Below are 16,477 nucleotides of genomic sequence, written 5' to 3' on the forward strand. Positions count from 1 at the left end.
TTGTTCTGTAAACCTTCATCTAAAGTGAGAATAGCAGCACAACTGGAAGAACGTAATTGATGTCACTGAACTGTGCATGTAGAAATTTTTGAAATGGTTTATCTTTGGCTATGTATATTTTCACCCCCAAAAAAAAAAGTCCTCCAATGTCTAGAAGGGAAAGGGTTGATTTGTCATGGGGTTGTTAACCAATGTCATAAAACAATATGTGTACTGACTGTTTAATGAGAAACTATTTGTTCTGTAAACGTTCACCTAAAATACAATAAAAAATTTTGCCTAAATACACAAAAGCATTTATTCACAGCTGCTTGGGTAAAGATATAAAAACTCAGATCTCATATCCCAAAAGCTATTGTTTTCTGATCATTCACTCAGAACTTCCAATAGATCTGACAGGGAAATACATCTCCAAAACCTTTGGTCCTGTTTGGCATAAACTTTAGAGATTGGTTTTAATTTTCTAATCAATCACTAACACCTATACTACCTTCCTAGAGTTTAAACTCCTAAACTACTGTTAACCAGTTTTATGACCTTGGGTAAGTTACTTGAACCAAAATAGGATTAACAATAGTACCTACCTCCCAGAGTTATTAAGTACTAGATGAATATGACTCGTTCGTTGTTATTAAATAATTATTTTCTTATAAAGTGACTTGAAAAAAAAACTTCATATTAATAGGACACTTCCCTTTTGGAGATGTCATAGACTTTACAAGCTTGGGCAAAAGAAAACTTAGTTACTAAACTAATAGCCTAGCAAAATATTACCAAATGCACCTTTATCTACAGCATTCATAAATAAGATTTTGTGGTTTTCTGTTTTGTTTTAAACATTTTATGTAGTCCAGAAAGTTAATACATAGGAACCTATTAACTCAACTTAATAATTTTACATGTCACATAAATTAATTCAATAGACAGTAATGACCCCTTTTTACATTCTAATTCAAATATTTCAAAGATCATAACATTACAACAGTTCAAGAAGGTTGGAGGATGCAATCCAGTGATATGGTATGTACACAAGAGTGTCATTCAGGAGCAGACACCAAATACCATGACCTTGTCATAACTGGAAACTGAATTTAATCTCCTACTCTGGGGTATCTGAGTCATTCATAAGCAAAAGAGGCAAATTAGGTTTTAAAAAAAAGAGGAAGGAGGAGGAGGAAAAGAAGCAGAAGAAGAAGAAGAAATCAGTAGTTTCCCCCCACTTGGAGACCTGGTGGCACAGTGGTTAAGAGCTACCAAAAGGTCGGCAGTTCAAATCCACCAGCTGCTCCTTGGAAACCCTATGGGGCAGTTCTACGCTGTCCCACTGGGTCGCTATGAGTCAGAATCAACACAACAGCAACAGATTTGGTTTTGGGGTTTTTTTTAATTGCATCCTTTCTGGCTCAGACTATTCCAGAGTAGCAATCTAATGTCAGCTAAATATCTCCTGGCTTTTCCATCTCACTTCCATCAAAATTTATCAGTCCTGCACTACCTTCCCAAACGTACTTAATGAGTAATTAGAAACTAAATCCTATACACCCTCTACTCACTTATAGACATGGTTAGGTTCCAAAGATCAGGTCGTTATGCAAAATTGGTGATATGCAAAAATAGAGGATGACCACATCAGATCACAAAATGGAGGATGACTACATCATTACATAATGACAAATTACATCATTATATAACTGCCAAATTACATCATTACGTAACTGCCAAATTGCTGAGAATCATGGCCCAGTCAAGTTGACATATAACCTTAACCATCACAGCCAGTGTTACTCTTGCCTCGCACCTTGACATTCATTACTGCCAGACGTAGATCATTATGCACAAAACAGTCAGATTTTGACAATTGTTGTAAATGTGAAATGTCGAGTAACAAAATAGTTGATAAGTTAGAAGGTGTAAATTACTTTGAATGAAGGTGGCAGTGATGAATAATAGCTTGCTTTATTATTATTACAGAAAAAAGTCAGAAAATCTCAGGTTTGGCAAGCATACCACATGCATTGTGAGAAATCAAAGAATTGTAGCAAGGACAATGTGTTACTTTAAGATCCAAACACCTTTTAGTGGTTACCTTTACATTATACTAAAAACTCCCTGCCATTGAGTCAATTCCTACTCATAGCAACCCTGTAGGACAGAGTACAACTGGCCCATAAGGTTTTCAAAGTTGTAATATTTATGGTAGCAGACTGCCACATCTTTTTCTCATGGGGCAACTGGTGGATTCGAACTGCCAACCTTTTGGTTATCAGTTAAGCCCTTTAACCACTGCACCACCAGGGATCCTTTACAACTATACTAGAATTATAAAATTTAAGGGTTGCAAAGAAACTCAAAAGGCATCGAATCCAAGTATATAGCCAACGTTGCCTTAAGTTTTTATGAATAAAATTTCATCAAGTGATACCTTTCACTGTTGAAAATACTAAGGCTCACCAAGTAGTCAACCTAGCAGTTTGTGATTGAACAACTCTGGCATTCAAATTTACAATCATATATATATGTATTCTCAATTTCTGAACAATTCTGATTATTAAATAAGTTCTTACATTGAGCGGAACAGAGCATCTGTAGTTCCCATTGGTTTACCTATAAGTCACAGTCTAGCACTAGGTCCTTTGAGAAAAAGTATAAATATCCACGTAATAGCCATTGGATATTTGAAGACAGTTATTTTATAAATCTCCTGGAAAAACATCCCTTATTTCTTTGATTCTTCAATAAACAAGATTACAAAGTCCTCCTGATTTTTTTTTTCTTTTGAACGAATTCCCATTTGTGTAGATACCTTTTAATGTATGAGAACTGAAACTTGTCCCACAATCTCAGGTATTTTCTGCCAAATTTAGAACAGAGTAAGATATGAACCTCCTCAGATCTATAGATCAAAGACAAAGTTAGCTTTTATTGCTGTTCATGATGACGGTGATGATGATGATGATGATGATGATGATGATGATGATGATGTTGTGGCCACACCATACTGTTGACTCATACTGAATTTTCAACTATTCTTCCAAATATTGTTCACATGCACTGCAACTAAACCATAATATTCTTCCTGTGCTTGAACAAAAACTTTTTTTCTTTTTAGATCACATTTAGTATAGTACCTTTATTTCTCTTAAGCTTCACCCTGATCGAGTTGTCCATTTCTCCAACCTGGCAATATGTTTTTAGTAACTAATTTTTAACTTCCAATGAATCTGTTATTCTTAACTACTTTTCTTCTATATCATTATTCGGAGAATTGGCACAAGGCCCCAAATAAAGCCCTAGAACAAACTACAACCTTCAATCCAAGTTAACATCAATCCATTCAATCACTTCTAATGTACAGCCTTAGAGTTAAACATAAAACCAGAACCTAAGGGAACTTTAATTCCTCTCCTCACTGAGAGAGATGCTGGGTTTTCACATCAATTATTTAATGTCTAAAGTGACACCCAACAGAGAACAGTATCCGGTAATCTTCGCTACCCAATTCCTAAAGTTAAATGGAGTTTGTAATCTGAAACTCCCTATACGTGCTCACTCCCAAACCTAAATAAATTTATTGGGTCGTAAAATGTTACCAGAAATGTTTCTTAGAAAATAACAGGACTATATAGTCAAAAAAAACATGATGTCTAGAATCAGTCCAACCTAAATTCCGATCCCAGCTCTGTCAATTGCTAATTGCATGATCACAGGCAAGTAATCAAACTTTCTAGGCCTAGCTTATGCAGCAGTAAAACGAAGACTGTAAAGATTAATTTAATGCATGTAAATGCATTAGAATAATTGTTGATCTAAAGAAAGCACTATTAAATATTTGCATTATTATTATTTATCTTTATAAAATGCTTTTTTTAAATTAATAAAAATATATTGAGTTGAACTAACAGAAAAAGTGAAACCCATCACAGTCTTTACTGTGAATTAATCTACTTTTTATTACAGCCTTTGATTCTTGGGTTTTGTTTGTTTGCATTAGCAATCCTCACTATAAGCCAGAAAAGAGAAAGGAGTCTCTGAATATAGCAATGAATCTGTCACTTTCTCACAGATACTCTCAAGGTTCCTCAACTCTCTTTATCCATTCTCTTCTTCCCAAATCTATACTCTTTACAAGTTCTAGATAGAGACTTTACTAACATTTAAAAGAGAGTTTTCCTGTGAGGCTGCACATGCTCTCTCTCTTTTAATCCACTTACCTTATACAAATTATAAGCTAGTTTATACAGATTACACACAATTTTGGTAATTACGAATATCATTTCTCAAAATAAAAAATATTCATTTTAAGAGATAAAAGTTGGCTGCTTCTTACCAAGTTTCTACTCATCTAGTAAATACATCACAGAAAGACTTTCTTACATATGTCACTTTTCTCTATATCCCCAAATTCATATTAATCCTTAAACCTTACTGGAGAACCTGCTTCTTTCATTAATATATTAACATAAAATACATTAAAATATATCATGGATATATCATGGATCATTCTATGTCAGTGAATGCAAAATGACATCATCATTTTAAATATTAAAAATAGTAGCTTATTTTTTGATATGTCACAATTTACTTAACCAATTCTCTACTGTTGTACATTTAAATTGTTTCTAAATTTTTACTACATGTAATACTATGATGAATAGTCTAATACATATATATTTATGCCAATTTCTGAATATTTCCTTAGATAAATTTTTTAAGAAAAAATAGAACTGATGAAGTGAAAAAGTATGCATTTTTAATGTTAGTACATTTTTACTATATTGCCAGAAAGTTTCATAATAATTTGCATACCTACAAATAATGCAAGAGAATGTTCATGTTGCAATGTCTTCACCAACACTGAGTATTACTATTATTATTTACTCTTCTCTAATCTAATAGGTAAATTCCTGCACTCTAGAAGATGCATGATCACTTGACTTTTATGATAGGTATTAGTCATCTTTGTGTCTCAAAAACTAATGTACCATGTTTTGTTCTTTCAGCAAAGTTATTACTTAAAAAAGTTAAAGTCAACTGATATATTTGTAAGTTCTCTGGTCCCCTCTAGAATGAAAGGATTTCCTCTGTATTGTTCACTACTTTATCCACAGCCTCTAAAACAGTAGCTAGCATAGCAGGTGCTAATAAAAATATACTGAATGAATATAATGAATTTAAAATAATTTATTAGCAAAGGCAAAGAAAGCATACATCTGATGATGATGAAGAGGAGGAGGAATTAATAAGAATACTAGTTCAGCAAACTTTTTAAGTGCGTCTCAGAGAAGTCTAGTATAGCAAATTGGAGATGAGTAGACAAAAGTGAGAACTGGGTAGCATGAGATAGTGTTAAAAACAGAGGAAGCGGCTGCATAGGTCTGGCTCACTATTATTACACCCCATTGCTAACCCCTGCATTGTCTCATGACCTTGTTTTTCCCTCCCGTTCCAGTCTCTATAAAAAGTTTAAGATTAACCGATGTTCCTCCTTGGAGGGCAGAAAACAAGTGATAATAATCTAGGAATGAAAAACCGAACAAAGCACCCATCTTGGGACAAGAAAACGAGGATGTCACCAGATAACCCCCAAGAAAAGATTAACTCATCTGGGACATGACCACCTCAAGGGGGAACTAACACAAACTTCTAAGAACCATAATCCTGTCCCTGTAAAGCCTTTGGCCAATCTCCAGTAGGGGAGATGGGTTTTTGGAGGAGTCAATTCCCCTCTGTCTCCTATATATCGATATATAATAAAACTCTTGCTGCTCGCCTCTCGCATCTCAGAATTGGCTATTGCAGCAGGCGGCTCCAATCCACGTTATTGTGGTAACAACAGTAGTCGAAAATTTAACTAGAACGCAATACACAAACCAGCTTGAAATTGGACATAGGAAAAATGAGGAGTATTCTAATAGTAAAAGAGATGTTTGAACAACCAAGAAATAGCTTAAAGTCACTTTGATTTTAAAGTACCAGAGATTCTCTCTCCCCCAACCACAAGATGGCGACAGCAACTGGTGAACTCTTGGCTCAGTTTCTGGAAGCATTTTTCTCTGAAGTAGAGAGCCAGCTCTCCCTTAGCTGACTTATTAGACACCTCAGTACAGTTGTGTTTGCAATAGTTAAGTCCTAACCCTAACACTTTTGGAAAAATTCCAGAATCTCAGTCCAAATAACTCCTAGGAGCATAGGAAAAACTCTAAAAATATAATCAGTTTCTATAAATTTTTAAGAGGGAAGACTGTGTAACAAAATCAAACAAGTTAGGACTTCACAACTCCACAAAGTAGTGGTATAGCCTCTTTTGGCTAAGTCTGATAAAGCAAGGGTACTAGACTGAACCCGAGGACATTTAGCCTGGGTAGGAGGTGCGGGGGCAGGGGGGAAGACTTAGCCAGTATGTGATGACAGTCTTAAAATATCTGAAGGGGTACTATGAAGAAAAAACTGTACCTTTATTCTGAGCAATTCCAGTGGAAAATATCAGAAGCAATAGCTGTATATTACAGGCAGGGCATTAAACATTCATTCAACAAATGTGTCAGGCACTAGGCTAGACACTATCCTATATTCTGGTAGGAGACTGTGACTTTACCTTAAAGAACCATATTTTGCCCTGGTAATGAAAGAAAAGAGAAGTTTTGCTACAAATAGAGTAGGCATGTAAATATCTAAAGAGTATCATTAGGTGGCACAACTGTTAAGCACTCGGCTGCTAACCAAAAGGTTAGCTGTTCAAGAACCCACCCAGTGGCTCTGCAGGAGAATGACATGGTGATCCACTCCCATAAAGATTATAGCCTAGAAAACCCGATGGGGCAGTCCTACTCCATCACATGCAGTTGCTATGAGTTGAAATTGACTTGACAGCACCCAACAACACTTTCTTCTCTCCAACTACTAAAAGAGTTTTACAGTGTTCGGTGTGAAGTATTGGCATTAAAAATAGTTTGTATGTTTCTTATTATTAATTTTTAATTGAGTTATGTAAAACATGGTGGTGTGGGAGCATCTGAACTTTCATCTAACTTCACAATGAGGGAGAATCATCAGCATCAATATCAGCCCAAGGCTGATTCCTATGAGGTGGAGGTCAAACATACTTCCACCCTCCAACCTTTTTACCTGTTCTGACACCAGCTATCCCTCCCACAGCTGTCTCTACTTCTCTGCTGCATTCAATAGATACTTCAATGTAACAGCTACACAAGAATTCACTACACAATACCCATGATTATGGGGTTTATTAGGAAAGTACCAGGTTACAACTTGGGATCAGGGTCAGGAAGCATACAGGCATAGTCTCCAAGTCTCCCCTCGTCAGTGCAGCACAGCTCTCTCAGCTCCTCTCAGCTATGCAGGGCTCCTCTTGGCCCCCTGAGGACAAGCTCCTCTCGGCCCACTCAGAACAGGCTCCTCCCTCAGCCTTCAGCCTGGCTTCTGCCCTGCTCAGCAAGTGTTACGAAGCTCTTTTAGTTCTGCTGATAAGTGCCCAGAGGCACCCCACTCCACCAGCATGCCTCCTGCCCAAAGGCACTCAGCTTTCTCACTCCATGGGTCAGCTCCCCCACTGCAGTTGCCTTGCTTTGTGGGCTAGGAAGCCTACTGTGCTGTCTTGCACCAGCCTCCTGGTTCTGCTGCCACCATTTCTCTGGCATGCTTGCTGCTGCTTCTTGCTGTTTTGCGCCTTCTCTGATGTTACGGCTCTCTGTCTCCTGGGTCTAGGAGGTTCTCAGCGCAGGGACCCCAGCTGCAAAGGATACACTCCACTCCCAGCTCTTCTTTCTTGGTGGTAGTGAGGTCCTCCCCTTCTGCCTCTGGGATGGCTCATTTTAAGCCTAGCAGGAATGGTAAAAACTGTCCAAGCCCCTCATTAGGGTTCCATACACCTTAGTTGCGTGGTCCGATCCCCTAAGGGTTCCATGCACCTTATTTGCATTTTTAGTAATGCTGTCCAACCCCCTTGGTGGGCCACAAGTACTTTATTTGCATAGTCCCATGCAATCATTTGGTGGAAGTTACAAGACCATGGCGAGAAAGGCTATATATGAGTGATCCATTGCACTGCAAGTTAATACAGTAGATTATAAGAATGACTGCATGAACCAAAATTCATTTCAGGTTTGTCCTTAAAAGTCCCTCAATGCCTTTAAAAGCTATGTTACTGCTTAAACTATACAAGGAAATTTGAGGATTTGAAAGTCTTCAATTATCTGTGTGGCTCTACTATACTATGTTGGACCATATTCTAGAGGAGTGCTGTACACTACACTGTCCAATAGCTACTAGATCATTAATAGGTAATAGGTTAATAGATAGCCATTAAACACTTGAAATCAGGTTAGTACAACCAAGTATCTGAATTTTTCATTTTGTTTAATTTTAATTGATTTAAATTCCAGTAGCCACACGGGGCTAGTGGCTATCGTACTGGACAGCATGGTTCTAGAGAGAGATGAACAATAACTTTTGCAAAGCAGAATCTTTCCAGAAAAAAGAAAAACAATGATGAGCTGATGGTCACAAGATGAAAACTGACATACAGCTGTTTCTAATTTAATTTTCAATCAAAAATTAAATTAAATGAAGGATCACTAGAAAAGAACACTAATTCCTGTTGTAGCCAAATGAGTAAGCTATGTTCTGTATGTAACAATGCCTTCAAAAGAGAAAAATTAACCCCTTCTGTCTTCTTTGGATTTTTATATTAAATTATTTTTCTTCTTTTTTAAAAGATCTTTCTTGATTCATTAACTTACATCAAATGGAGAAGTAAGAAGTTACAGATTCTGATCCAATAAATTCAGTAGAAAAGAAGAGATATCAAAAAACTATCTTGGGGCAAATAAAACCAATGACTGAATTGGTGATACACCATCTTGGTGATTCTGGGCAGAACAATGACTCTGATAACCTGAAGAAGTGGTCTCCAAAGCAGACTACATAAGAGATTAATTGGGAGGTGAGAGGAAAATAGCAGAACTTCTATCTATATGTAACTTTTCTATAAAAGTTAAGAAATAAATTAAGCTTTAGTAATGTTTAAGACTTGAATTGACATTAATGCCCTCAGTCCACAAGTCATATAAACACAAATCAGATAAGGCACTTCAGGTATCCTCAGAGAAGACTGGGAGTTTCAAGACAGACATACTGACAGTGGTTATTTGGTTCCTTCATTCGCTTTCAAACTTCAATTTATTATCATTTACATTTGATCATTTAAGTGGGTTTACAGAGCATATTATCTTAGATTGTAAAATATTTATATTTCTTCATAATGAGATTGTGTGCCACCATTAAAATCTTTCCCTACAGAAAAATTTGTTTCTGATTATCTCAAAGGGAAGTACTTGTTTCTGAACTTAAAAATTAGTTATGCATCATTCTTTACAAAAAAGGCAAATATTCAAAATTTGCTGACCTGTGATGACGAGTGGTTGTCAGTAGTGTCTATCCAACAAGTATATTCAAAAAATGTACATAATTCATTCCTTCAAAGTAAAAGTGACACCTTAACAATCCAGAGAAAGTCTTTCGAAGTAAGCATTTTAAAATGGATATTTGAAAATATTTGCAGTGTTATGTGATTTTATGGCCAAAAACTATAAACATTCACACAACTATACATTTTAAACTTGGACATACACTTTCTAAACTGTTTGAAAATATTCCTCATGAAGAGTTTCAGTGGATTTTTACCTTATTTATTTAAAATATTAAAATGCCAAACTTTCCAATTAGTTTGCAAGGATTGATCAATATCAGGTAAGATTAAAAAAAAAAAAATGTTAACTGTATTCCCACAAAAACCTTTTCAAAACCAGCAGATGGAACTGAAAAATGAGCATCATAATTTAGCAAACACAGCCAACAATTTATTTCTTCATTGTGGACTGGCATATCCTTAATAAGGCATCTTTTTCAACTATGACAGACATTAAAATCAAGTATAAAAAGAATCCGAACTTGGGACCTCTGAATCACTGCATTACTATTAACTCAGATTTTAAAAAAATGATGATGCATAGTCAATCATAACATTCTCACTAAAATTTTTTTAAATGTTAATCAGTTTATTACAGTCAGTTCTCATTATTCACAGTAGTTATGTTTTGTAAAGTCATCACAAACACCAAATAAACCAATACTGCACCACTGTTCCTAGGAGAAATACAGGGCTAGATTCCTGCAAGCCTCTGGTCACAACACTTCTGTTCACCGATCAATACATAACCTTGTTTTATGTATGTTTCTGTTTAAAGACATCTTATTTAATACATGCTTTTGATTCACTAACATTGAACTCATGTCAACAGCATATAACTCATACCTCAATAAAGGTCATCTAACACATGTGTTTTCTCTGTAAGGCACATCACAGCATGCTTGTGCTTAGGAACACTAGATAGCACTTTAATACTATACTTTGGGGTCATTTTGAACAGCAAAATCACCAACAAAAAGTACAAAAATATGAAAAACATGTCCCTAAATAGTCCATGAAAAGGACTCTTGTTTACATTGTGAGAGCTGAAATAAGGAAGGCAGACTATCACCTTGTTTAACTTTAGCTGGGAAGATGTGCATCAGGCAACTGAATTTTTTCATCACTGTGTGCATGTCTGCGAATGACCAAAACAGCACCACTAGTATTGATTTTGGGGCTACAAATAAATTTTAGGGAAAAGGCAAATTTGCAAATACAGAATCTGTGAATAATGAGGATCGACTATATATTCCTCACATTGAAGATATTTTAATTATTTTCATATAACAACATAATTTACTTTAAAATTTTATTTCATCTTTATCTCATCCTGATTAAGTATAACAAAAGATGCATGCTGTTGTTAGGTGCCATCGAGCTGGTTCTGACTCATAGTGGCCCTATGTACTACAGAATGAAACACTGCCCGGTCCTGTACCATCCTCACAATCGTTGCTGTACTTGAGCCCATTGTTGCAGCCACTGTGTCAATCCATCACATTGAGGGTCTTCTTCTTTTTCGCTGACCCTCTACTTTACCAAGCATGATGTCCTTCTCCAGGGACTGATCCCTCCTGATAACATGTGAAAAGTATGTAAGACATAGTCTCGCCATCCTTGTTTCCAACAAGCATTCTGGCTGTACTTCTTCCAAGACAGATTTGTTTGTTCTTTTGGCAGTCCATAGTATATTCAATACTCCTCACCAACACCACAACTGATGCATATGCTTGTAAATTTACACACCCACACCCACACACACAGAGGGTGGATGCTTAAGACATTTTACTAATAAAACATAATGAAAAAATATAATCAAAAAAGTTCCAAGGCCACTATCCTAATGTCTCCTACTTCAAATAGTGATCAAAAATGAAAATTATTATAACAAAAACATAGTAAAAATATTTAAAATAAAAATTAATGTCAATAATTTTAATATTTTTAATAATTTAAATTAACAATTATTTAATAATAATTTAATAATCCTGTAAGAGATGATTTCATGTACTCAAAGCAAACAATACTATGAAAATAGGTAAAGAATTATTGAGATGGATACTGAAAACATGATCAAGTTCATGTTGCAGTGATCTGGATCAGTTATGAAAGCAGCCAGAATAATCCTACAATCCAGTTCAGGGCACAGACTCCAATTTTGTTTTAATATGTTCTTCAAAAAACATTTTGTAGCCTCCTAAAACCTGAGACAACTCTTCTTTTAACTCCATTAAGAAATGATGTTCTTCACAGACCATTCCATTCACTTCTAAAATGCTGCTAAGGCTTTTGCCATTGGTCACCTGCCACTTAACCGTTTTCCAACATCACACCTGCTATTCTGGATTAACATACCCTGGAGGCCAAAAACTCAATACACTGGAAACATTTAAAGAGTGAAAAGTTCATAACTTTGAAATTTGTGACTTCCTCTAGTATTTAGAAGAGAAGAATGTTAAACATGCTGAGTGTAAACCATGCTGAGTGTCTCTTCTTCTAATGATATGGATATTCATAAACACAGACCCTTAAATCCTACATATGTGAATCATGTGAAGTACTTCCCAAAATAAGCCAGTTTATACAGTAATCCTTGGGGTTTAGTATAGGAGATTTGTGACAAATAACAAAGGAGAGCCAAAACAGAAGAAAAATGCCCTGTGCAAGAGATTTTTCTTTCTATTTTCCTAAGCAGCGAAAATGTCAAGAGAAGCCAGAGCCTAATCTCCAGTCCACATCAGTACAGGAAAGGAACTGAAAGACTATTTCTAGTAACTAGACTGAGGATATGGTGTGCAACAGTTGCTGGTACCTAGAACGACCAGCACCAACTAGGGAACCTTAGAGAAGCCCAATAAAAAAGGTACCATGAGCTCTGTGGCAGCCCTGTGTAGGGCAGACTACAGCACCAAGGGCCTCATGGGTCCTTCCCAGGACACCAAGATGCCCTACTCCTAACTTCAGTGTGTAGGCAAGGGAGGTGGGAAAGGGATCTATGGTCTAAGCCAATATATGCATCTTATAGATCCAATGTTTGTTGATGCTATTTTTTATCATTAAATCTCTTTCTACAACATTTTCAAATGAGATTCATTCAATTCTCTTGTCAGTTGTCTTGCAGGATATGTTTTTTCCAGTCATTGAATAGGAATCAAATAAATATAATGCAGGTAAGATATATAATTCCAAAAGTTACACATTTCAATCTAACCTTTGTTAATCAGAATAGAGGTGATATTTCCTCTTGAAATAACTTAGTTTATTTGAAACCTTTTAAAAGACACAAAACCCAGAAAATTAATAACACTGATTCAGTGAAAATAAATCAATCCTCAAAAAGCAGAGAGAGAGTCTTCCAATATGATCATCCAGTCAAATAATTAGGTGTGCTGTAAGGAAACAAAAACTACACCATTATTAGAGGCAAGCAGCAACTGTAACAAACTGAAAAGTAAATATCCTCTTGTTTCTAGACAGACTGCTTATCGAACTATCCAGAAGCACCGCTGAAACAAGGCTATATAGAAATGAGCACACACAGATCAATATCCACAATATGACACCCATGCAGAAAAAATTCCACTCTAGCTAAAGACAAAGCTCAGTGGCAATATGCCATTGGCACAGAGCTAATAATCAGGCTAAAGATATTCACCAGACCAGTAATTGAGCTTCATATCTTTAGAAACACCAGAATCATTCAAAGGGAAGTAGAAACTTAGAAATGTTCAAAACCATGAGAACAAACAGGGAAAGGAGGCAAAATGAGCATCTTTATTTTTGTGAGTTTACAAGTCAGAAATGCTCACATTCATAAGTGTTTATCCAAGTGAGGGGAAAGAAAGGAGTGAGAGGCAGCTGTGGAGGGGGGCTGTGTGGAACTGTGTGAGGCTGTATATGGCTGTGGAGAGATGTGGGAGGGGGTGTGGAGATGTGTGGGAATGTGTGGAGATATATGCAGGGTGTTGAGGGAGTGGGGGTCATGGAGATATGGTGGGGATCTGTGATGGATTTAGGAGGATGTAGGGGACTATGGAGTTTCTTGGGGAGGTTAGGGGTAGGAGGGTTGAGAGATTGCAATGAAGGGCATGAAGGTGGGTGGGGTGTGTGTGGAGTCTATATGGGTACTTGGGCATTGTGGAAGGTTATGTGGGGGTCTGTGGGGGTATAGAGGTATATGGGTGTGTGTGGTGGGATGTGTGCATGGTAAATACACAATAGGCACATGCACATACATATTACATGCATGCACCCTGTGCAAATGTATGTGCTTATTTTTGGTTTGTGTAATGGCACAAATAAGTGTGTATTGTTTTCTTTTATTTGAAATTCCCTTATCTTAAAATTGCACTATGTACAACTGTCTTTCATAAATGGCAAAAATTCAAATTAAAGACATAGAATTCTACATTTGTGTGAAATTCCCCTGTAATTGAAATAAATCAAGCTGATTTTCTTCACAAATTCATGAACTCTAAGTTGGGACTTTACAATCAGGAACTTTATTGTACACCGTTTCATAGAATTTGGGGACCTGAGAGATACATCATTGAAAATCAAATCATCAGTATGTCATCATATTTCATCTCTGGAACTACGAAAGACAGGTGACAGTCTTATTTCCAGAAGCATTATCTCTATGCCTGTTCCTTATCAACTAGCATCCCATCAAAAGCAAGCATGGATAGGAGTTGAGAAAAACACACACACAAACTCACACGTTTCCTTCCCAGTTTCCTGTATACAGTTTTCTCCTTAACTGCAAGATTGCCCTGCCATAGTCCATAAAGCTGTGCACAATCTGGTTGACCCATTCTAGAAATGGTTTCTCACTTCATGGCTACTTTAATATTCTAGCCCATTTTGAAGAAAAGGGTCAGCCTTCGACTAAAGCCAAATTTCAGATATAATTTTAGTTTTAGCATTCTCTTAGTCCCTATATAAAGTTATTCTGCACAAGTTTTATTTTCTACTCCTCTTTCAGTTCATTTGGTAGTACTGAGACTTACACAGGGAGATTTTTTTCCCCAGTAAGAAGCCTATTGTTCACTTACCCACACAAATACAATACATTCAAAAGTAAAGCATTTCTTAGGTTTTGATTTCAGAAGATTTTATTTTCATGTTCTTACCTCTGAATTGTTGAGGTGGCATTTGTGAGTTCCTGAAAACCAGCCATCACTTGAACACTGGTCAATGTCCACCTTCTGAAGATTTATGTCAACTTTCATGACACCCCTTAAAAACAGAGAAAGATAAAAAGAACAGATTAGTCTGAGCCTTTACAATTTCTAATTCTGTATTCTACCCTGGGAATTAAACAAAGAACAGAGTAAAACTTTTTCCAATTGCTCAGTCATATTCACGGAAAATGCACCAAACAAAGATAGAGACACAATAGCCAGAATCAGTACAGTACTAGTTGTACGTTAGTCCCAAAGGCTCTGTCTTCAGGTCCTAGCATAATGTCTAGCACATAGTAAAACCCATTGCCACTGAGTCGATTCTGACTCATAGCGACCCTATAGGACAGAGCAGAACTGCCCTATAGGGTTTCCAAGGCTGTAATCTCTATGGAAGCAGACTGCCACATCTTCCTCCCACGGAGCGGCTGGTGGGTTCAAACTGTCAACCTTCTCGGTTAGCAGCTGAGCGCTTAACCACTGCGCCACCAGGGCTCCTAGAAGGGATCCCTAGTAGGGTGCTCAATAAATATTTGTTGATTGACTGAACTCCAGACATGGTAGCAAAGTAGACTCTGAAATAATACCGGCTCCCAGTGCCTCTTCTACTAAAGTAACTCAAAACAAAGCCCTCATCTCATTATCTTCTGCTCCTATTTCCCATTGCAGGGCTAAGACGTAGGCAAGTTGGGGGTCAGAGGGAAAGGGCAGTATCAGAAACTAAGCATCCCTTTCCTCCAGTCTTCTATCTCTATGATTTTAAACAGTGCTTTAGGTCTCCCTGTGCTCCAAATGAAATACAGAGATTTGCATCATCTACAAAAGTGCCGATCAATATTTTTTCTTTTACATCTGGAAAGAAAAACATTATTTCACATAGCTATTTGCAAAAAGTCACTAAAGAAAAAGAACTCACAAATTCAGAGCCAGTCAAAAGCAAAATCGTAAAAAAAGCTTCAAGTCTGTCTAAAATTATCCCATTTTCTCCAACCAACTTCCTTAAATTTTCCTAAGATGCCTCCCTTCTATTTTCACCACTATGACTACTAGGAGCAGCAGTAGAAACATTTATCCAAACTGAATTGCCACACCTAGACTTTATTGAAACAAATATTGTGTTTCCCGGGCCCTGAAGCCCTAAGCTTTGTAATGTAGTTCTTTTTTTCAAACTTGAGCAAAGTATAAAACAGCTACTAAAGGTAAGAACAAATTTTCAAGGTCTCATCTCCTCAACTTAAATTATTTTCATCATATTACTTAAACAGGTACAATCATAAATCTAGGCTCAAAATATCTATGCTATAGCTCTGATAGCTACAAAACAAAATTACAAAATAAATGCAAACAAAGCTATAAAACCAACAGAATTTAAATTAGCAATATTAATTTAAAAGGATCAATGTTATGCCTTGCCAAAACTAAATCACCTCTCAAAACTGAAACATGGTGCCGATAGTTACGCAAGCCTATTGTTGTTGTTAGTTGCCATCGATTCTAATTTATGGAGACCCCATGTGTGCAGAGTAGAACTGCTCCATAGGGTTTTCAAGGCTGTGACCTTTCAGAAGACTTACTTCCAAAGGATTGCCAGGTCTTACCTTCTTTTTTTAAATTTTTTTATTTTTAACATACATTGTTATGAGACCCCAACAGCTCACCCCATTCTGCGACAGCACACTCCTCCCCTCCGCCCCTGATTCCCCATGAACATTCAACCAGCTCCTAACTCTCTCTGCCTTCCCATCTCACCTCTGGACAGAAGTCGCCCCTTTGGTCTCTTGTATCTACTTGTCTAAGAGGCACA

General features: G+C 36.7%; 1 protein-coding gene across 1 annotated transcript in view; it reads right to left on the minus strand.

Annotated features, from left to right (window-relative positions):
- Positions 1–16,477, minus strand: part of GPR158 (G protein-coupled receptor 158) — a 734,231-nt gene that overhangs the window by 666,277 nt on the left and 51,477 nt on the right. The window contains exon 2 of the mRNA XM_004380527.2: positions 14,623–14,728. Coding sequence (XP_004380584.2) covers positions 14,623–14,728 — 106 coding nt within the window. The remainder of the gene's footprint in view (positions 1–14,622; positions 14,729–16,477) is intronic.

The sequence above is a fragment of the Trichechus manatus genome, unplaced genomic scaffold, assembly GCF_000243295.1.
Source record: "Trichechus manatus latirostris isolate Lorelei unplaced genomic scaffold, TriManLat1.0 scaffold00075, whole genome shotgun sequence".
Taxonomy (NCBI): Eukaryota; Metazoa; Chordata; class Mammalia; order Sirenia; family Trichechidae; genus Trichechus; species Trichechus manatus.